General features: G+C 46.2%; 2 protein-coding genes across 3 annotated transcripts in view; one reads left to right on the forward strand and one right to left on the reverse strand.

Annotated features, from left to right (window-relative positions):
* The window catches only part of LOC101169346 (uncharacterized), a 99,787-nt gene extending 78,428 nt beyond the window's left edge, over positions 1-21,359 (forward strand). For both annotated transcript variants that reach the window (XM_078931641.1, XM_011473278.4), the window contains 3 exons: positions 8,585-8,718; positions 13,654-13,778; positions 16,200-21,359. In XM_078931641.1, the coding sequence (XP_078787767.1) occupies positions 8,585-8,718; positions 13,654-13,778; positions 16,200-19,528 (3,588 nt within the window). In that variant the 3' untranslated portion in view covers positions 19,529-21,359. The remainder of the gene's footprint in view (positions 1-8,584; positions 8,719-13,653; positions 13,779-16,199) is intronic.
* The window catches only part of LOC144984092 (uncharacterized), a 379,397-nt gene that overhangs the window by 67,084 nt on the left and 289,327 nt on the right, over positions 1-22,986 (reverse strand). The gene's annotated exons all lie outside the window — the stretch shown is intronic.

A 22,986-nucleotide genomic window follows, 5' to 3' on the forward strand; every position in this document is an offset into this window, starting at 1 on the left:
ATCCAGCACCCTGAGTCTTTATGCTAGCCGCCAGGAAGGAAGCCGAGGACTAGTGAGTGTAGAAGCCACTATCCAGGATGAAACATCCAAGATGCATGATTACATCAAGCTCAAGGCCCCAACTGACAGTGTGCTCAGTGAATGTCTCAGACAATGGAGAGCAGAGGATACAGTGCTGGAGGACAGATCCTCATGGGAGGACAAACCCCTGCATGGGATGTACCACCGGACCATAACTGAAGTGGCTGATATCAAGAAGTCCTACCAATGGCTAGAAAGGGCCTACAGGACAGCACCAAAGCACTCATCCTGGCAGCCCAGGAACAAGCCCTGAGCACCAGAGCAATTGAGGCTCAGATCTACCACACCAGACAAGACCCAAGGTGTAGATCTACCACACCAGACAAGACCCAAGGTGTAGGCTGTGCAATCCAGCACATAACTGCTGGGTGTAAGAGGCTGGCAGGTAAAGCAAACATGGAGCGCCACAATCAAGTGGCTGGAATAATACACAGGAACAAAATATGAACTGGAAACCCCAAGGTCAAAATGGGAAACACCCCTGAAGGTGGTAGAGAATGAAAGGGCAAAGATCCTGTGGGACTTCCAGATCCAGACTGATAGGATGGGAATGGAGAATCAACCAGACATTGTAGTGGTGGATAAAGAACAGAGGAAAGCCGTTGTGGTGGATGTGGCAGTGCCAAGCGATGGGAACATCAGGAAGAAGGAACATGAGAAACTGGAGAAATACCAGGGACTCAGAGAAGAACTGGAGAAAGCCTGGAAAGTGAAGGTGACAGTGGTGCCTGTGGTAATTGGAGCACTCGGGGCAGTAACCCCCAAGCTGGAGGAGTGGCTACAACAGATACCTGGAAAGACCTCAGACCTCTCAGTCCAGAAAAATGCAGTGCTAGGAACAGCTAAGATACTGCAGGACCCTCAAGCTCCCAGGCCTCTGGTAGATGAACCGAGGTTGGAGGAGAAACCACTCATTTTATAAAAAACGTCCCTCTCACCCCCCGCGGCTGGTTTCTTTATATATATATATATATATATATATATATATATATATATATATATGTGTGTGTGTGTGTGTGTGTGTGTGTGTGTGTGTGTGTGTGTGTGTGTATGTATTGTATTTTAAGACTAAAATTGTCATGGTGGCCTGTCAGACTCCTCCCCCTCCCAGCTCTGCTCCAGTCTCACAGCTGTGACTACTCACCTCATCGCCTCACCTGCTACTTAAGGAGACTCACCTACAGCATTTGTCGCCAGTTCGTTAACACTGATGGTGCTTAACCTCGCCTCAAGCCACGTCTGGCCCTCCATGCGTAGTTTCCTATGCTTACCTTGTTTTGCTGTGCCTCAGGTCTTGCCTTCCAGAGTCACCCGAGTCCTCCACCACCTAGACAGAAGCTGCTATCCTCGACGGTCCTCAAGAACTCCATCCACGCCACAGCCAAGAACTCCAGCCACGCCACAGCTAAGATCCCCGTGCTCCCCATCCTCAAGTATATCCGGCTACGCCGCTGACTTTACGCTCCTGCCGGGGTCCGGCAGGCTCAACCGAGCACCTCCCTTGACCTTCGAAAACCTGAGCCTCGCTCAAGCCTCCGCTCCGTCAAGCCCCAGGCCACATCACGCTGCAAGATCCGTTGGCTCCTACAAAATAAAACTAATTACTTACCTTCTACCTACCTGTCTCTTCCTTCCGGGTTTCAGCATCTGGGTTCATCACGTGATCAGATCATGACAAAAATACTGTTTAAGTCACTCCTCACATAATTGACTTTGATCAAACTGGATTCATCAAAGGCAGACACTCGGATGACAATGTCCGCAGACTCGTTAACATAATAGACTTTGCCACCATCAAAAAACAGGAAATGACTATACTATCACTGGATGCTGAAAAAGCCTTTGATAGAGTAAATTGGAAGTTCCTTATTGCTGCCCTCCATAAGTTTGGGTTTGGAGAATCATTCATCAATTGGATCAAAATATTATACCACAACCCCAATGCATCAGTTAGAACTAATAAACAGACTTCCAACAGGTTTTTTCTTGGAAGAGGAACCAGACAGGGTTGCCCACTCTCTCCTTCTCTTTTTGCTATATTTATCGAGCCTCTAGCTGCAGCAATAAGACAGAATGAGAGCATTAAAGGCATTAAAACCAAACACAGCCATCATAAAATTAGTCTCTATGCAGATGACATATTACTGTTTTTAAGTAATTTACATTCTGTAAATGAAACGGCAACAATCATTAATGAATTCTCCTCCATATCAGACTATTCCATTAATTGGAATAAGTCTGTTTTATTACCACTGAACAATAATGCGGAGCAAAGACTCACAATACCAGTTAAATCAGGAAATATCAAATATCTAGGTATCAATTTTCCCCCCAAACTATCAGAACTGGTGCAGCTAAACTACACCCCATTACTGAAAAACATACAGGACGATCTAACACGCTGGACCAACCTGCCTCTGTCCCTTATGGGCAAGGTAGCCACAGTAAAAATGAAAATCGTACCCAAAGTTAATTATCTCTTCTCAATGATTCCTACACAACCGCCATTAAAATGGTTCAAAACATTAGACTCATCCATATCAAGCTTTTTATGGAACAATAAACCTGCAAGAATTAGTCTAAAAACTTTAAAATCTGCAAAAAGCTGTGGAGGATTAGAATTACCTAACTTCCACAATTACTTTCTTGCAAATAGATTACAATACATCTTAAAATGGTTAAAAAATAATCCAGAAACCAACTCATGGTTAGACTTGGAACAGGCGTTATGTGGAAAGATCAACCTATCAGATCTTCCATTTATTAGCCAAACAGTTAAAAAACAGGATTGTTTCAAAAATATTAATATAAATGCCACTTTAACAGCCTGGTGGGAATTTCTCAAAATATCAAAATCATCAATTCAACCGTGCAAAATGACACCCATCTGGAACAACCCAGACATCCTCATAAACAAAAAAATTATCCACTTCCCAGCTTGGCAAGCAGGGGGCATAAAACAACTAGAGCACATAATTATTGATAGAAGATTCATAACTCCCCAGGAACTTCAAGACAAACATGGAATAAATAACTTGGAATATCAGCAACTTAAATCAATTATTACTAAAAAGTTTAAATACAGAGACAACGATTTAAAGCTACCAGATGTAGTTACCACTCTGATCAATTTCTCAATGAATATAACTCTCTCCAAAAGATACAAACTTTTATGTAATTTAGATAATAATATTTCACTTCCGACAACAAAATGGGATGCGGATTTGAGCATCAGCACAGATGAAAGCTTTTGGTCAGAACTTTGTCTAAACACCTTTAAACTGACAAAAAGTCCAAATCTGCAGCTAATCCATCTCAAAACTCTACACAGAATTTACTATACTGGACAGAGGATGTTCAAGATGGGTCTCAGCAACTCAGACATTTGTCAGCACTGTGACGGTAATCTACCCGACAATTACATGCATGCACTATGGTTCTGCACGCCTGTCCAGGCTCTCTGGCAGCAGGTATGTGCCGATCTATCAGTCTGGCTTAAGGTTTCAATCACAGCTTCACCGTCACTTTGTGTGCTTGGTGACATGAGTGCCATCGATGTAGAAGGAGGATTAGGCTCTATCATTTTCATAACTCTTTGCATTGCTAAAAGAACTATTTTAATAAATTGGAAAAGCAAGAAAAATATAAATATAAGTCAACACAGAAATCTGCTGCTTGATCATATCAGCTTGGAAAAATGTCAGCCCAAAGCTCAAGTAACTTTGAAAGAATTCGGTCTCTCTGGTCTCCCATAGCTAACTCCATGACTTAGAGGGTGGGGGGGCCTGGTCGTCGTTGCTCCTTGCCCTTCTGCCGTGGGCCGGGGTGGGGGTGCGTGGTGGTGGTGGTGGTGGGGGGGGGTGTTCTGGTGGTCCCTTTGCCTGTGCTGGGGGGGTTGGCGGGGGGCCCTGCTCGGGCCCCCCGCCAACTCCCGTCGAGGCCTCTCCCGTCGAGGCCTGACCAGAGCTCTTCTAGGGCCGGCGTTTGGGGGTGGGGGCCTGGGCTTGCTCCGGGGGGGGGACGCTTTCTGGCTCCTCTCTCTCTCTGTGGGGTGGGTGGTGCTGGGCCTGGGGTGTCGGCGCCTCCGGGGGTGGGGCCCCTGGGCTGGGTGGCCCTGGCCCCTTTGCTGGGGGGGGGGGGGGGGGGGGGGGGGGGGGGCTGGGGGACAGCTGTTTGACCACCGGGGGACAGTCTACCAGCTGTCCCCAACTTACCCCCTTCCTCATATAACCTCATATTAGGGTGAGGGGGTGGGGGGTCTAGCCTGCGATGCGCCTTGGGGGGGGGCTACTTGGCAGTGGCCCCCCTCCTATGGTTGCCGTATGGAGTGGGCCCCCCCTCTTTCGGTTTTATTTGCACCTTAGACATGTAGGGTCCTTGGTAGGGGGGGTGCTTGGACATCACTGCCAGCAAGCAGCAGATGTCCTCCTGGCACCCTACCCGCCAATTTTAACCACACCTTAGACATTTAGGGCCCCTTGGTGGGGAGGGTGAGGGGACATCACTGTGAGTAATCAGGAGATGTCCCCTTAGTGCCCTACTCGCCAATTTTAACTGCACCCCCCTTAGTACACACACCCCTCCCCCTTCAACATATACATTCCAACATAAACACACACACATGCACACACACACCCTTTCAAACACCCATACACGCACACACATTTTACAAGGAAGGTGGGACCTGGGTCCATCTGTCCCCTACCCCTTCCCTGGTGGGGGTTGCGGGCCCCTTGGCGATGGCGGCCGTGTCCCTTGGGTGCTGGCTCCCTGGGCCCGGCGGTGCTCTCTCCGCACGGTGGGGGGGTTCATATTACACCTGAGCCGGGGGTGTTCGTGTCCCTGGGGGGTGGGTCCTGGTCCTTGCCCCTGAGGGCTGGGCCCCGCCAAACTTCCAACATGGCCGAGCCTGGTCGGGCCGTATTTATAACACCCCTTGTGGGCCCTCTTTTTTCCCCGGGGTTCCCCCTCCTGGGCGGGGGCGGCGGGCCCCTGCCTTGCTCTTCCCTGGACCAACCGTGGGCCGGGCGGATGGCTGCCTGGAGTGCGGAGCGGGTCTCCCTTGGGGGGTCCTGGCTCGTACCTGGGGTGGGGGCGGGGGGATGCCCGGAACTCCTGGGTGGTGGTGGGGTGCTCGTCTGGGGCTGTGGGCGTCCTTCTCCGGTAGGGCCCTGCGTTGGGTGCTCCCGGCGCGGCGGGGGGGCTGCTCTCCTGCTTGGGCTGGGGCGGCGCTCTCTTTCCCTCCGTGCCTCCCTGCTCTCTGGCTCTGGGGGCCTCGCGGCGGTCCTGCTGGCCCTGGCCTGGGTGGCGGGCTTGGTCGCCCGGGCAGCGGTTGTTCCCTGCCGGTTCCCGTGTGGCGTTGGGGGGATTTCGGCTGCCGCTGCTGCTGCGGTGGGGGTCTTGGGGTGGGGATGGCTGGGCACTCTCCCTCCTTCTTGTCACGTTCCACCATCCATTTTAGAAGAACATAAACACTCACCTGAGCACAGGTGTTAGCTCACCTTTGCACTAACAGTTTGCATGACTGAATGACTGAAATATTTCACACTAGTTGGTTTTAAGGCATAAGTATGCGTGTGAACACTATCTGTTTTGTGTACATGTCGACAGGTGGACATTTTTGCAGCTAGCAGGTGTGTTTATAACATTTGAGTGTGTGTGTGGATAGGCCCCGCCCTTTTTGTACTACATTTGAACCTTACGATAATGATTAACAACCAGTAAACTTGTTGCTTTATGCTGCTTCATGGTCTTACCCCCCTTCCCCTCCTTTTATCACCCTCCTACCCCCCCCCTCCTCTCTCTCTAACGTCCCTCTCTCTTCTTCCCCTCTTTCCTTTTCCGTCCGGTCCAACACCAAAGATTTTCAAACATGATTGAAATTAATAAAGTTTGGCCTCAATTACAAAAGGGGTTTATTCAGAGATACCTTTGGTTTGTCTGAAGATTAATAACCCCTCTTGTTAAAGTAAAATATGTCCAACACAAGAGGCCCTCAGCTCTCATCTGTCTGCCTAGCTGCTGGACAGGACAAGTTAAAAAAAAAAAATACTGTTTAATAAACATAGTATTATGAACTATTAGTATGTAGTTTATTTACTGATAATTCAAAAAGTACACAGCAAGAGTACACAAAGATACTTTTGTATTAAGAGATGAGGCATTTTATTTCAAAAACAGAAAGCAGCAACTATCGTATGTCATGCTCTCCTGTAAACCGTCAATGGGGGGGGAGCATGGCTTTTAAATCTGCTGGCTCCTTGAGGAGCACGTCCCACGGAAAGGGGGGGGGGACTACGGAGCAGGCAGCAGGAAGAGACTCATGGGGCCAAACACTCCATTTGTCCTGAGTGGTCTTCTGCCGGGGACTGGACGTGCTGCGGGGCCAGAGCGACTTTCTGACGACAGAATTTGTGCTCAGTGTATTTAAATAGTGACATGTGTATCAGAGGATGTCTGATTGGCCGTTCGGCATGTCAATCAAGTCCCGTACTTGTAAGGATTTTTGATTCGCTGCCAGATTTTTTAGAAGTACTTTTTTATTTATTTTGGTTATTTATCTTTGCTGGCCTGCAATCTAGCCTCAACTGGTCGATCGCGATCGACATAATGAGCAGGCCTGCTCTAAACCATTATATGAATTTGTGTTTCCAGTGGTGTCCAGACAAAAGGAAAGGCTGATGTTATTCCCACATATTTACATTCAAGATGCTTATTGCGGCATTTTGGAGTTAGGAGTTCCTCCATGGCCAATGTTTCTAGCACGTATTAGATTAATGCTAACACTTCTTCCAGGTTCTTGCAGCCAAGAAAAAAGCACTAGCCACACGGATTAAAAAAACTATGAGCGAACAGACCCTTAATAATAATCATAACAGTAATACATTTGGAAGATCGTCTCCTGCAGCTTCCAGATGATTTTGCTGTTTGAGGACAACTACAGCCCCATGAACAGACTGGAATTGAGTTATGCGACACTATTTGCAAGGTAATGTGAAAACGAAAATGCAATCCCCTATCTGCATTTTCATTTTAATTATAAATAAGCTGTGTTGAAGAAGAAGATGAAAAAGCATTTTGGAGGATTTTTCATTTTATTTTTGAGTCATTTGATGCAGTTACATTTGAAAATGAAAAACCATTTCTGGTATTGACTTTTATTTTTATTAATGCTACACCAATGCTTCCATACAGCTGCACAGCTCCACACCAGTGCTATAGCAAGTCGGTTGATGTAATTGAAGCTGTTCAGTGAAATGCTGAACTCTGTGAAGGTTCACAATTAGTCAGTGGACAAAGGTGGGTTTTCTTGCAAGATATTTATAATATTTTTTGTTGTATTAAAAGTACAAATCAGAGTATTTCCAAAGCCTAAAGTAATTTGTGCCCAACTAAAAAAACATCTACCAGTAAGTGAACCAAACAAGTGGGACTAAGCTGAACAGGCCTGACCAGACTCAGCCCCCCAGCACGGTCACACCAGGAAAGCTTTGTAGAGAAGGACAAAACCATACTGGAGACATGAGGGAAACAAACGAATCAAACATTCTAACTAATTAATTTATGACTGCAAAACAGGAAAACTGCAAACTAACAATATTTAAACAACCCAAGTCTTTAAAAACGGAACTAAATCATTTCCTTTTAAGAAGAAACAATGAAGTCCATGAGGAGAGTTGGCAAGCCGTGCAGTTTCCCCAGTGGAATGTCCCAATCTCCTCTGCTGATTACCATGGAGGGTTCACCTGAGATGGAAACAAAAGTGAATAAACTATCTTTCCACTTAAAACAAATCAATCAAATGTTTGCACCCATTGTTGATTTATTTTAGGTAAACACGGTAAAAGTTTTAATGTAAAGATAAAATTAAAGAAATACTAACAGATATGTGGAGGTTTGAGGTTCAACCACCACAAACTCAAAGCGTCAAGTGAAGATTGTGGGATTTTGCATGAGTCTGCCCATTCACCTCCTGTTTTAAGGATATGGGTGTAACAAGTGCAAGTCACCTGTTGCTTTGGGTCATTTCTTACAGATTTGCATTGGTTTTATTTTCTTTGAAAGTTAAAACTTTAGAGCTTTTAAGTTAAGAGCCCAGAAAATGATTTGATGGAATAAGACCACAAACCCAAAGATACCTTGAAGTTTGGTGGAGCTTTTGGACGCTGCTGCAGCTTTGTGAGGTTTGCATTAAAGCAGCCATTTGCTCTCACTTTGTCTGGCCGTCACGCAGCACACCTCTCTGTGAGTAGAACAAACTTTAACAAAACTCAGTGCATCTGTCTCCAAGCATGACAACATTGTTGATGTTGGTGACACATACGCTCATCCCTGACACACAGCGTCAGTGTTTCCTTTCCAGACAGAGCTCACTGTTAGTGAAAGAAGCCCCTTTGGACTTCCAGAGCTGCACAGTGAGCACACACAAAACAGACAGACAGGCTGATGAGGAGAAAAGTCTTACTCATTTCACTCCTAACAGAAAGAACTCTTGTTTGTGCAGCGCTTGAAGGAGCTGAAGCACAGGGAGTTTTACAGAGCACTGGCCTGCAGGAGGCAGAGGAGGCGCAGGGAGAAGAGAGGAGGGATAACACTTAAGAGGGCGCATCAGTACGATGAATCCAGCACGGGACATTGGTGAGTACCATCAGTATTTCCTTCTTTCAAGACCTCTGCTGCATAACGGAGTTCAGACCAAATCCTGCAAAAGGATTTTTATGAAGCAATAGATCCCAAAAATGAGTTTCTCCTGAAGTGGACCCATGTATGTCAACAACATGTCTGTGTGAACAACATGCATTTAAATGAATGAACGACATGCAGCAGAGCTGTGATGCAGCCCACACTAACCAAAGGAAATATGTCAGTTTCTCTTCTGGTCCTCTGCCCTGGACTTTTATTTGGTAGATTGAATGGTTGAAATATGAAGAAAGTGAGACTGGAACCTAAAAGTTCTGGAGGTTCACGGGTATCAAACACAGCATCTCGGTGTTCGGCAGAGATGCTGCTGCACATATTATAGGAGGGAAACCCAAATCGTCAGCTCTGCTGGTCATCTTACAAAGACGTGTTTTCTAACAAAATCTATTTCTAACAGCCCATTACGTGTTCTGGTTGTCCACTTTGTGACAGATGAATGTCTCTTCATATTTTGTTTCAAAGCTCTCATAGAAGCAGATGTCAGGCATCCCTGAAGGTGCCCCTCAGCCTCCTGTGCTGCTCAAAACCTCCTTCATCTCTTATTCTGATGTTAGAGCCTCATCATTTAGTGCTCTTCAGCATTTCTCTGCTCTACTCAGAGTCATTTTCAGCAGCAGCAGGAGGCAGCAGAGAAAATATACCCTGATCCGCCCTCCACGTGTGTCTGCTCAACAGGAGCCAGCAGAGAGAAAAGGCTGGTTGGAAAACCCGCTTCTCCTCAGGAGGAGCTGGATTCCAGAAAGAATGCTGAAAGGCTCACAGTTAGATGAACAGCCCTGGCGTGGCCAGAAGATGTGGAAGAGGTGTTTGCAGATCAATTAAAGCTATAGGGACCCCCCCCCCATTCCGAGCAGACAGGGGCCCCTAAAATGGAAATATCATTAATGGTCATGCTATCCAGCATTCTCAGGAAATTTCAGTAACTCTCATAGCATTGATAAGGCAAGGCAAGTTTATTTGTATAACACAATTCGTACACAAAGTAGTTCAAGGTGCTTCACAAAACAGAAAAATGCATTAAAATCACAATACATCATAAAATTAATCAACGTAAAACTTACTTTAAAAGAAAAAGAAAAAATTTGAAAATTGATTTAAAAATAAAGGAAGGAAAGGAAAGAAAAGTGCAGATAGGACCTTTCAGTCATATACACGGCTAAACAGAAATGTTTTAAGTCTAGATTTGAACATGAACACAGAAGAGGCCTGTCTTACGCCTTCAGGGAGGCTGTTCCAGATTTTAGCTGCAGAATATTGAAACGCTGATTCCCCTTGTTTAGTTCTGACTCTGGGTATCAACAGGAGGCCGGCCCCTGAGGTCCTCAGAGTACGAGATGGTTCATATGGCACTAACATGTCAGAGATGTACTTTGGTGCTCGGCCATGGAGAGACTTGTACACAAGCAGAGCTGCTTTGAAGTCTATTCTTTGAGGTACAGGGAGCCAGTGCAGAGACCTGAGCACAGGACTAATGTGATCATACTTCCTAGTTTTGGTCAGGACTCCAGCAGCAGCATTCTGGATGCACTGAAGCTGTTTTACAGCTCGTTTGGAGAGGCCGGTGAGCAGGCCGTTACAGTAGTCTAACCTACTGGAGACAAATGCATGAATAAGTATCTCCAGGTCTGGCATTGACACTATGTTTTTGATTTTGGCAATGTTTTTCAGATGGTAAAATGCCGCTGATGTTACTGACTTGATATGGCTGTTAAAGTTCAGGTCAGAGTCCATGATTACCCCTAGATTTCTGACTTGATTTGAGGGTTTTAGAGACAGAGAATGAAGGTAGCTGCTGACACTTTCTCTTTGTTTCTGTGGGCCAAAAATAACTTTAATAACTTCGGTCTTGTTTGAGTTTAGCTGGAGAAAGTTGTCCTGCATCCACGCGCTGATCTGTTGGAGGCAGTGGTTGAGAGAATCCACCGGCCCATATTCACCTGTTGTCAGTGACACATAGATCTGAGTATCATCTGCATAGTTGTGATAAGATATGTTATTACTGCGTATTAACTGCCCTAGTGGCAGCATGTAGAGGTTGAACAGAAGGGGTCCCAGGATCGATCCCTGGGGCACACCACAAGTCAAGGCCATGTAGTCTGAGACACAACTCCCAATTTCAACAAAGTATTTCCTGTCTTCTAGATAAGACTTGAGCCAACTTAGGGCAGATCCAGAGATGCCAACCCAGTCTTGGAGTCTGTGCAAAAGGATCCCATGATCAACAGTATCAAAGGCAGCACTCAGGTCTAGCAGGATTAAGACAGTGACTTTGCCATCATCAGTGTTCAGACGGATGTCGTTGGTTACCTTGATAAGAGTAGTTTCTGTGCTATGATGGGGTCTAAAACCTGACTGGAAAACATCAAATGAATTGTTTAATAAGAGAAAGTCAGTGAGCTGTTGGTAGACAACTTTTTCAAGGACTTTTCCTAAAAATGGCAGATTAGAGATAGGTCTGTAATTATTCAGTACAGTGGGATCAAGACCGCTTTTCTTCAGGAGAGGTTTAATGACTGCAGTTTTTAAGGCCTCGGGAAATATTCCAGATTGAAGAGACATGTTAACTATTTGAGTAATTTGTGGCAACACACTGTTCAAGACAGACTTTAGAAATCTAGTGGGTAACACATCAAGGCAGCATGTAGACGAGCTCAGACGGGTGATGGTCTCTTGGACAGTTTGGTCAGTGACAGGTCCAAAGTGAGTCAGCTTAGAGTGAGTAGGTGGCCATCGGATAGTTATATGTGTTGTTGAGTTGATGGCTTTTTTAATGCCATGAACCTTGTCATTAAAAAATACAGCAAACTCATTACATTTGGGTGTACAAACCAGTTCTATTGGTAGCTGGGTTGGAGGGTTAGTTAATCTGTTAACTGTTGTGAACAGGACACGAGAGTTGCTGCTGCAACTTCCAATGATTTCAGAGAAGTACCTTTCCCTTGTTCTGCATAAGATCTGGTTGTAAGCGTACAACTCCCCCTTATACATTTCATAATGAACCTGGAGTTTTGACTTGCGCCACTTTCGCTCAGCTCTGCGGCACTGTTGTTTCTGTGCCCTGACTAGATCATTGTTCCTCCAGGGAGCTTTCTGTCTATGTTTTCTCAATCTAACCGTCATAGGGGCAATGGCATCCAGAAAATTCAAGATGCTAGAAGTAACATAATTTCATTTCATCAACATTGGCACCAGAGGCGTTTTCAGGGTTTATCATTTCTACAAACTGTGCCCTAGTGCTCTCATCTATTTGTCTCCTTTGGACAACTGCAGGGCCAGGCGGTGGTTTGATAACAGGTCTGACAGACACGCAGCGCTGACACGGGGTTTCAGAGGTTGAGGCCATGGCTCCAGACTCTGCACCATGACATTTTAGAAAACACTTCTCATTTATTTTTCCTCAAAGACTGCCAGATAAGATCAGACTGCATTTTCCTAATGATGTCTACAGCCAGTACGTGACATCAGTCCACCAATGGGATGAAACCAGAGCCTGGAAGAACCCAAACTCAACAGAAGTTCAGTCTGCAGAAACCTTTGAAACACAAGGCAATGACACCTTCACATCAGCAGGAACAGGAACAGGTCGGGCTCAAACACAAGTGAGCAAATACAGGGGCTGGTTGTGGTTGCTAGTGAGCTGAGACGTTCCACCACAGACTGGCTTTTTAAGGTGCAGTCACAGGTGGCAGACCTCAGCTATCGATTTCCTCAGAGACAAGGAAGGTCAAGACACATCACGTTTATTCAACTGTTTCTCCGTAGGAGGCATGCACTGGTCATATTCCGCTGACAAAAAGAAATATTCAAAGGCCCACTGACAGCAAACAGAAACTCTCATTTACCAGAAAAAGGAGATAACCCTCCTTGGGCAGACACAAGTCTGTCAGCGAAGTTCCACAGCCACTGAGAAGGCAGAGACCTCCCGTTCTAAACCAAGTCCTTGAACTCACCACTATGCACCATGGCAGAAAATGGTGTCAAACTTTATAAAAACGATTGTTTTCCCCAAAATCTTACTGGTTTTTACATTGCTGTAAAGTCTGCCTTTTTGAACATTCGTCAGCTGCTATAAAATGCTCCAACATCTGAGACTCCTCATTTTAAAAAGTTATAAAGTCAACCAAAATATGAATGCAAACATTCCCAATGGCAGCAGTTTATGAGAAACTCTGCTGCCCTTAGGATCCTTTGAGGGTTACCAGCCAGCAGAAAGAATTAAAAGACAAAAGAATCACTACTGTTTCAGTCTAGTTTTTATCCAGACTATTCCAGTGAGACCAAACTCTTCTAACCGTATCCTAAATGGATGACCTGCAGACACATTTTACTTATCCACGACAAGAACCGTAGACACATAAGATGACAGAAGAGATCAGGCAGTAAGCTGTGACCATCTGAAAACCATAAATGAACCAAAAAAAGAGGGATTCTGGTTAGTTTCACTAACTGATCTGGAATCAGTGGCTTTGGTTCATACTGAACTGCCTTTTCAACAGAGACCTTTATCGAAATGTCTTGGCATTCCTGTAAAGCCTTTTTGACCAACAGCAGCCTGGTCTTGTCGCTGCCCTCACTTCTAAGCTGTGTAGCCACCATTTTCAGGTTTGTTATTTGTCTCCTGGAACAAAGAAGAGGAGCAGCTAAATTGGTTTTCTGCTGGATTTCAGCTTTGCTGCTGACCCCCACCCGTTCAGTCCTCGTTTCCTCCTCTTGGAAACTCTTTTCTCTGCAACATTTCTTTTGTCCTTCATTCAGATTCATTCTTTTATTTGTTTCTTCTTCGTAATCTGACCCCCCCTCACCACCTCCTTTATTTCTTGTCCTTTTACCGCAGTCTAATAAATATTGGTTCTATTGCTTTTCTCTCCTCAGTGCTCCGGGTTCTGGTCCAATGTTCCGCTCCACCACTGTTGCAGTGGACCCAACCGATCAGTCCAGACAGTACCTGCAGCAGAACTGGGCTGATTCAGTGCCCAGCAGTGCCTCGCTGGAAACAGGTAAGTGTTCTTCTAATCTGAAGCTTCAGAGTGGAGTTTTGGGTGAAGAAAGATTTAGCTGCAGCTGTGGGGATTCAGCAGTGCGCCTGCAGCATCATGCTGCTGCATGTGTGGAGGTTCTGCACAAATGGCCGACAGTGATGACCTCTGCAGGAAAAAGAAGTTGAGACTAAATGAAGGATGCCCAGGTCCAGCAGGTGGAAGCGCCCCATGGATGCAAGCAGAGAAAACATGGAAATGAAGAAGCCTGAGTCCCAGTGCGAGCTACAGGAGCCAGCACCGTTACTGCTACAATGACCTCCCCCCACCCCCCGGTGTGTTTTTATCCAGGACTCTGAAGGAGTGGAAGTGAATCCCTCAAGTTTTTTTTTTTTTTTTTAAAAGCCATGGATGCTCGGTAGGACAGTTTAACAACTGACTTATTTAGGGGAAATCCTGATGCATGGAGACACAGAGACCTTTGTAAGATCTCAGAATTCTAGACTCAAGTAAGGTCTTTTAACATTTTAGATGAATTCCTGGCTCTGTTGTGAGCTTAAGACTCTTCTGTGGCTCTAAAGGCATCAAGGTTTTGGTCAAGCTGCTGTTCAAAGCTGTTACTCCAAACAGACCAGTTTTACCTCACATTGCATTATCTCAGATGTAATTGCAGGATATTCCTACTAAAAAACGTTTGTATTTAAACATATAAATAAATGATTTCCAGCGGTTATTTAGCAGAAATTGCAACAGGAATTGATTACAATCCACAGCGTTGCTGTAGAATCCTCTAATCCTGGCTGCCTCACTGCCATAAAACAGCAGCAGAATTGAAAATTCTCATGCAGACATGAAACCAACATTTTTTTTCAGGTGAGAAAACATGTTTCTGTGAGGATCTGTGCGGGTGGTTACAGACAATCAGAGCATCAGAAGTTAACCACAGGAAATTACTCAGAAAGAAACCCAGACATGATGTGCACTGCTGTGGGACAGTATCTACCCCTCCCTGCATAATCACACACACCTGCTGTACCTAGAAATGTTCTTGTTTTAAGTTTTAATATATACAATTAAAAAGCAGGAAGAACCTCCCCAGGGCTATGCTATCCCCAACATTTCTAGAATAATATTCTTTGAAATGGTGAGACAGAAAAGAATGGTGTAGGCCTGGGAACGGGCCTTCTTTTGGACTTTGAAGATGGCAAAGGTCATCACTGGTTCATATTCCAAGACCACAATGAGAGCCCTGTGATCTTACCCATGACTTTATGTCATATTACTCATTTTACTTGGGAACAAAGATCAAAGCTCTTCAGGTGAGAAACTTTGTTCCTTTCAGTGAGGTGACGAGAGAGTCATCAAATGTAATTTAATGGACAGCCCCATCATTGACCTGTACAGCTAAACCGATTGTGAGCAGACCGGTGGGAGGAAGAGTTTAGGTAAACGCAGACTAAGCCAAAGTCTGATTCCTGTGGGTTTATAGGAACAGTCTTAGCTGTCACTCCATCCTTCATAGAGTCTCATTCTGGAGCAGAAGACTTTGACAGCTCAGTTTAAAGTCAATTCTCAGCATAAATGTATTCTCACAAGTAAAAGAAGAGCAGCATAATTCATCCTAGCTTAAAAAAAACCTTAAAGATTTAAGGGGAAAGAGTCTGCTCGGAGAAAAAAAATATTAAATGAACTTAAAACCGTCACTCAAGAAAAAGGGAATCAATAATCAAAGCAGATGGATGATAGTGCTGCTACAAAATGCTTCTTGAAAAAAGCTTTGGTCTCTGGTGAGGAGCTCTGAGCTGAATCTGTCAGCTCGTCAGGAACTGCTGCATGTGGGGCCCACAATGCAGGAGTCAGAGTTGGTCCCAGAAAGTTAAAACTTCAAAGAAATATAAAGACGACGAAGCTACAAAGAAAGAGAGCAGCAGAGGTGATGACCAAGCTCAACTTCCTAAACACATTAAGGAAGATTGACTGAAGACAGCTGTGGGGGAGCCAGTTTAGCTCGTGCTGGTTTGCGGTGCCTTCCGTCCGTGAAACCGGGGTTCGACTCCGGGCTGCTCCCTGTTCCCTTCTCTACCTCTGCCGGTTCCAAGCCCGGTTTGAGAAGGTTGCGTCAGGAAGGGCATCCGGCGTAAAACATTGCCAAATTTACCATGCGACTTGTTCGCTGTGGCGACCCCTGATGGGAGAAGCCGAAAGACTGAAGACAGCTGTGGACAATTATGAAACCAGGTGAGACTGTGACCAAAACACAAAAGCTGACCACAGTACACAAACCAAATCGAAAGGACATAAACCTCACCGCTAGCCTGTGTAAATGGGTTAAAATGAAAAGTGTGAGTGTGTGTGTGGGGGTAAAGTTTTCCTGAGTCCTGCACATTACTACTGCAGTCTGTGAATGTCACTTCCTTCACTTTCTGCTTTTCTTTTGTACAGAACCTCAAAGCTCCTTCCTGACTGTGGACCTGGCACTGGAAACCAGGCTGCTTCACCCTGGGTGGACTTACCGCCAAATGAAGGCTGACAACAAGAATGCTGCTGGGGACTCTGGCGTTGTCTGCTGCAGTCAGCCACCAGTGGACTGTGACATGGGCTCAGGTCACTCCGCTGCCAGCCCCTGTGCTTCCACTTCCACAGCCAGCCACTCCCTGTTCAACCAAACTGTCATAACCCGGAACTGCAGGAACCCCCCTGACACAGGCTCAGTAGACACTGCCATTAGCAGCAGGATGCCCCTCCCAGGCAGCAGCAGGCTCCGCCCCGTCTCCTTCTCCCTGCCCAAGCGGAGCACTGTCCTACTGCACCAGGCAGCCGCCATCTTCATGCAGCCTGGACTTGTTCCAAGTTTATCTGGAAAAGCCGGACCTGCAATCACGTCCAAAGGATCCAGAAGCCCAGCGGGAGGAGGAACCAATCTGGGCCTTAAATGTCTAGTAGCTACAAAAGCTGCAGCAGGTGTGAATCATTTCACTTCAGAACACTGCCAGAGTGAGGACACTAAAGCTCAGAGCGTGCCTACGAGGGCCCCTGAGCCTACAAGATCCCCCGGGCCCACAGGCTCCATTTCTGTGGGACAGTCCCATGGGACTGGAGCCTATCTCTCCTTCTTTGAGGGAGGTGGAACTGGTGCTCATGGGAGCCCTTTAAAAGAAGGCAGACAGGTTTCTGATGGGGGGAGCTCACAGTCTGCACAGGAAGACGGTTTGGACTGTCAGATAGGTGCGAAGCCAAACCTGCTTGGGTCAGATGTCAAGAATCCTCAAACATCACTCTCTGCTGTTCTTCCACTTCCAGTTGATGCCGAAAAAACACGCCACTCTGTATCTGCCACTCCAACCCGCCCCAGGGAGCCTTTTTGCCCTGTCCTGAGCCGTGATTGCAGTCGGGTGTTTCTCTGGCCGACCGAGATGATCAACTACACCAAGATCTGCCCCGCCATCTCGTACAGTGTCAACCCTCTTCTGTACGACTTCAGAGCCCATGGCAAGGCCAAAGATGGGGAGGCAGGGAAAGAAGGCAGAGCACAGGGAGGGGGGCAGCGAATCAAACCATCTGTGATCAAACAACCAGACAGCAAACAGAGGAAAGGAGACGCGGTGGGAGGAGAGGCAAAGACAGATAAATGGGAGGAGAGGGGGGGACAATCAGGAAGTCCTGAAGACAGGCGCAGAGCCACCCCCTCCACTCTGGTGGGGTCAGGCTGCAGCCATCAATGCCCTTTAAAATTTGTTCCCATTTCTGCTGAGTGTCTCAAAGCAACAACGGCAGGCCATCAAAAATCCCAATGGAGGAGAAGGGGGAGGAAGAGGGGGGGTGGTAAGAGAGGAATGAAGAAGAAGAAGAGGAGGAGGAAAAGAAGCAGAGCAGCTGGCAGAAAAGGCTCTGAAAGAGGACAGAGGAGTGTGGGCGCAAATGAGATGATTGAAGTAAAAAGAGATGAGGAAGTGAGAGGAAAGAGCCCCCCTAAAGAAGAGAGGAGAGAAAAGGAGCACAGTAATCTCTCTGAAAATCTGTTGGTGGGAAGAAAAGAAAGGAACGTGAGGGGGGAGGAGGAAAGGATAAAAGAAGATCAGACAGAGCGAGAGAGGCCAGGCTGGAATGACAAGAAGAAGGGCGAGCTATTAAGTAATCTTGCAGTGAGCGGGTGTAATCGCTGGAACCAGCTGTGTCTGCAGGTGGAAATGGATCAGGCACAGCAATCAGCCTCAGGGTGGGGCCGTGGGCTCAGAAAGCTCCTCTGCGGGGGCACAGAATGCAGCTCAGTGATTAGCCCCGTCCATGAGTCTGTGGTGCAGATGCCATGCTGTCCCAAAAATACACCAGCCCCTTCCGAGAAAGCTGTAGACAACGGAGATGCCAGAGCGGAGAAGGAGGATGAGGAGCAGAGGAATCTGAGGAAGACCCAGATAAGAGCTGTGCGGGATACCCGAGAACATGTCTGCAAACCACTGATTAGTTGCATTACTTTTACCCGTCAAGACACAGCACACCGGCAAGAAATGAATCTTCTCCCTGTACATGACAGAGCATCAGAGTGTGATCCAGCGATTAGCCCCGTCCCTTCTTCTTCAACAGATACAGCCTGTAATCAAAGGCAAACAACAACTGCAGGACACGGGGCCCCCTCCTGCAGCTTTGCACAACAGAAAGAAAGTGAGTCGAGGATTACAGCGGCAGACATTATCTTCCCCAGAGAGGAGGCCTCAGAGATGTGCCACAGGGCCACAAAGAGGGAGGGGGCCCAGCTGGAAGCAGCAACGCCGAGGAAGAGGAGGAGAAGAGGAAGGAGACAGACAAAGAGAGCCGCTGCTTCAGAGCAATGGCAGGAAGCAGCTGCTGGTTTCATGTCGGACCTCAGTGAGGCCGAGTCCCCACCAGACCCCCATCAGGCTCAACGTTCATCCATCCTTCACACCACAGACAGCGCCTCTGCAGACCCGGAGGAAGAAAACTGCCCCTGCAACAGTGTCACGGCGCAGAGTCAGACGGGGGGGACAGCTGAACTGGATGATGGACGTCCCAATGATGGCGTCTGCAGAAGCACACAGCACATACCTGCTTCCTGCACAGTACACCAGAGCACAGCAGCTGCTTTAAACAGAGGCGGCCACCGGGGGAGGGACTGCATGGACACTACAGATGGACGGCCTGTCAATCTTACAAACACAACCTCTGACTTCAGATCCAGGGGGGTCAGTCAGAATGGCAGGTACATCTGGAGCAATGACTGCGGAACTGAAGCCGAACATGTTGAAAGGAGCGTGGAGAAGTGGAGAGAGAAGGAGGAGGGCAGGAGGTGTGAGAAGGGGAGACAAGAGGAGTGGTTCAGAAAGATTACAAAGGAGGAGAAAGAAAGGGAAAGGAAGAAGGAGTTACAGGTTGAGCATCTTTTTGTTGACAAGAAGCCACAGTTTCCTCATCACCTCCCCCAGCAGGGCATCCCTCTCAATGCTCCTCTCCTTCTTCAGACACCCTTTTCTGCTTCCTCCTCTTTTTCCTTCCATCACACCATCATCCAGCATAACCTCCCCCTTCTTCCTCCTTCGTCACCCCTCCCTCCCCTCTCCTATCCTCGGATTCTTCCCTCCTTCTCTCCTCTTACTCTTGACCCACCTCCTGCTCCTCCTTCCTCTTTCTTTGCCTCCCTCCCCTTTCCTCTTTTGGATCCTCCTGCTCCTTATCCATTTGTTCCGGCCTTTCACCCGGTCCCCGGTCATCCCCCGTCCCCGTATCCTCCCGTCCTCCCCCTACGGGTGCTGTTCTGAGACCATCACCGTCTGATGCTCCAAAAAAACTCCAACCTCATTTCTGCTCATCAGAGAAAGGTTTGAAAACAGTGAAGGATAAAACTTCCCAGCTCCAAAAAAACAAAAAAAAGGTTTGGCTAATTATCCTCATCAGCTGCAATCCGGCTGTAGATGAGACTCAGGTGGTGGGATCACATCGGGGACACGCAGCTGGCTTTGTTTCTCCCACTATTTCTTTTGGGTTGAAACTTGTACCCATGATTGCCAGCAAGGCATGTTGGGGTTTTTGTGTGTTTAAAGAAGTGAAACCTCATTTGTAAGCTCACAGATTGAAGTCTCTTACTCTTAGGTTTAGGCTTACATTTCTTAACTGGACAACTTTGTCTTCAGCCTTTTGATTCTCAGGCAAACATGGAAAGCTATGTCTGAAACCCAGAAAGAAGACAAATCCTTTCCATGTTGATTTGAGTTTTTTGTCATCAGACTTCATAAAGAATGTGATTGTGGACTGAAGCTGGTAAAGCAGGTTGTTTCTCATAATCTGATCTTTGACCCCGATAACTCTAGGGTGCGTTTTATGACAGTCATGGCTGGTGAGATTCTCCTCCATGTTGATTTTGGACTCCACCCGCTAATCACGTCATCAGGTCTGTGACTGGTTTACACGACGTGTCTTGTTTTCCAAAGTTCAGAGCTTTGTTCATAACTTTAGACGCGCAGTGACGCCTGAAACATGCAGCAACCAAAGCTTAAAACATGTCACAGGACCCTGTGATTGGGTGGATGTAACACTGACATGCAAATCACCTTTGTGTGAATGCAGCCAGAACTCCCTCTCCAGTCATCTATTAATCTATTTCATAGGCATTCTTAGTGGTCTTTTAATTATGAGTATAATATTTTTAGGCAAAATCAAAAAAACTGTTTTCTAGGACATAGTTCCTACAGAGAGCAGGACTGTTGGTGTGGCATAAGCCTGTCCTCCTTTCCCATCATCCCTTAGTTTAAATTCTCTCCCTAGCTTACAGCCATTATCAGGCTATATTTACAAATTGCGCGCTCATCGATCGCACGCTGGAAGGTTAACCAGCTGAACAGCTGAACGTTGACCAATCAGGGACTCAGATTCGTATGGGCGGTGTCCTTTTTGAATCATGGAAAACTCAGCCAGCTGCAAACATAAACATGATTACAAATTAATAATTGCAGTCTGTGCCCGGCTGGAATTTTGTGACAGCGAGTCTTTCATAAATCGGAATAGAGCTGTGAGAAAAAATCCTAGAGTGAGATTCACAAGACGTGGATCTTGCTTCGCTTCAGCATTTCGCACCAAGCCACTTCCAACTGTATGTGGAGGACAACCACTAGTAAACCGTAGAAAAACAAGAGAAGAAGAACCCCCTCCCTGCTTGTCTAGTGCGTGTCCTGTGTGAACACCACAGGCTCAATGTGGTGAATGCAGCATCAGCTGAGCCGTTTGGGACCATCAGATATTGGTCATAAATTAATAAAAACAAGCACGCAATCATCTAATCATCAGCTGTCAGTCACAGCAGAGCCCCCACCTCCCTGCATTAGCTGTCAGTGGTTTGCCCACGGATGGTGTTGCACACATTTGAACTCTGATGTACATTTTTGAGGTGAGCACAGGAGAACCAAACTATAATGCTTCTTAAATGTATTTTTGTAGATGAGATGATAGAGGTTGTTTTTGTATTATGCGTCTCACTAACCCTCCCTGTCAAAGGTTTACAGATTGAAAAGACTGTGTCCCCTGGACAAACATCTGCATAGATTTTGTCTCTGCTCTTATTGATGAGAAAATGAAAATAAACTAGAACTCCTGACATCTCAGTGTCTCCTATTTCTTCCTGCTTACTTTCATAAAAAGTCATTTAAGAATGGAGATCTTTTTTGTGTGTGTGTGTTTGTGGTTCGGCATCTGTGTGCGTTTGGTGTGTGAGGTTACACACTTATGCAATCGTGCATGTCACGTCCACTTCATTACAGAATCAACAGCTCTCTGCAGTGACTTTTCAAATCAACAGAGATCTGCTGACATTCAAAGATGACTGTTTGGAAACTGGTTGGGAGTTTTTTGAACCAGCTGGTTGGGTTGGGGGTGCGGGACCTAATCTCCGCCTGTCCCTGAGGGTTTTTATCAGTACAGGAAATGGCTTTGCAGCGGAAGATTTCATGAAGCTCAGGGTACATTAGCGGCGTGTGGTCAGACCGCAGGACTCACTCAGTGCTGACTGTGGAAGTGACCAGACAATAAAAGTTCAGAGAAATGTCCATTAATAAGCGTCACGGCGGCTTTTACTCTCTTTGGGTTTGAACCAGAAACTAAACAACCTCATTTATGACATTAATGCATCTCCATTCATTTGAGAAAAGCAGATGATCTGCAGAAGGAGAAGCTTCAATTAGTGTCTGAGATAACAGAAGAAGCACACAGAAGAAACAAACAGAAGCTTATTGTTTTTAACTCGCTGTAAACACATTAACTAGGGTTCAAGTGAGGGTTTGGAACTGAAAACTGACATGGATCTGAGACACAGAAACAAAACATTTTTACAAAACTTCAAAAAGCCTTCATCTAAAAATAGCTTACTGTGTTTAAAGCATGCAGAGATCACCTCCTCTGAATGCTGTTTAATGTTCTTATCCAATGACCTTTTAGGGATTTTTGTCCAAACTGAAAACATTCATTACCTGCTTTTTCAAACAATCTGACTCAGATTTGACATGTGGAGAATACTGACTGGAGCCCAGATCAAGTGGTCAACCGATTGTTGGTCAGAGCTGATTATTTGGCCAATACTTGTTATTTTGACGTGTATCCCGTTCTTTATTCCAATGGGTCGATCTTGAACTGGTTACCTTGACTCAGGTACAGCCGCTCTGCTCTGTCTCCAGTATTGTCCTGCATGATCTGAATGGCAATGCAAACCACCCATTCAGTCCTCTGCATGGCATGTTACTAGCAGCTAGGTCTGTCACTTTTAATGCACCAACGCCAACATCTTTCAACACTGTTAATCACGTGTTAAGAAATGAAGGATTGTCCTCCTCGAGCTGAGAAAAAACTAAACGGCGCGAGCAGCTTAGTTGCTCTGTGAGCAGGTATATCTCGTTTACTGAGACCCTGTCAAGGCCCTCCTCCCTCGCATTTCAAAAGGGAAGTACTCGCTGGCTCCAAGAAACCTAAATCCCATACACTTCCATAGAGTGATAAACAATCACTCAGTCATTCTATTGGTCAGAATAACCGTTCTTGCTCTGATACCTTTTTTTTAACATGTTCTTGATAATTCTCTTTCTTTTCTTTATCTAAAGCAAGCAATACATGTTATAGAATAGATGATGGTCTGACTAGATGTTGTTTTATTGCAAGAGTCCCATTTAACTAACACAACACAACATCTTAGACTTAGAGATACTCCAATACATCCAATAGTAATCAGTAGCCGTGG

This window comes from Oryzias latipes, chromosome 15 (genome assembly GCF_053564925.1).
Source record: "Oryzias latipes strain Hd-rR chromosome 15, Olatipes_Hd-rR_3.1".
Taxonomy (NCBI): Eukaryota; Metazoa; Chordata; class Actinopteri; order Beloniformes; family Adrianichthyidae; genus Oryzias; species Oryzias latipes.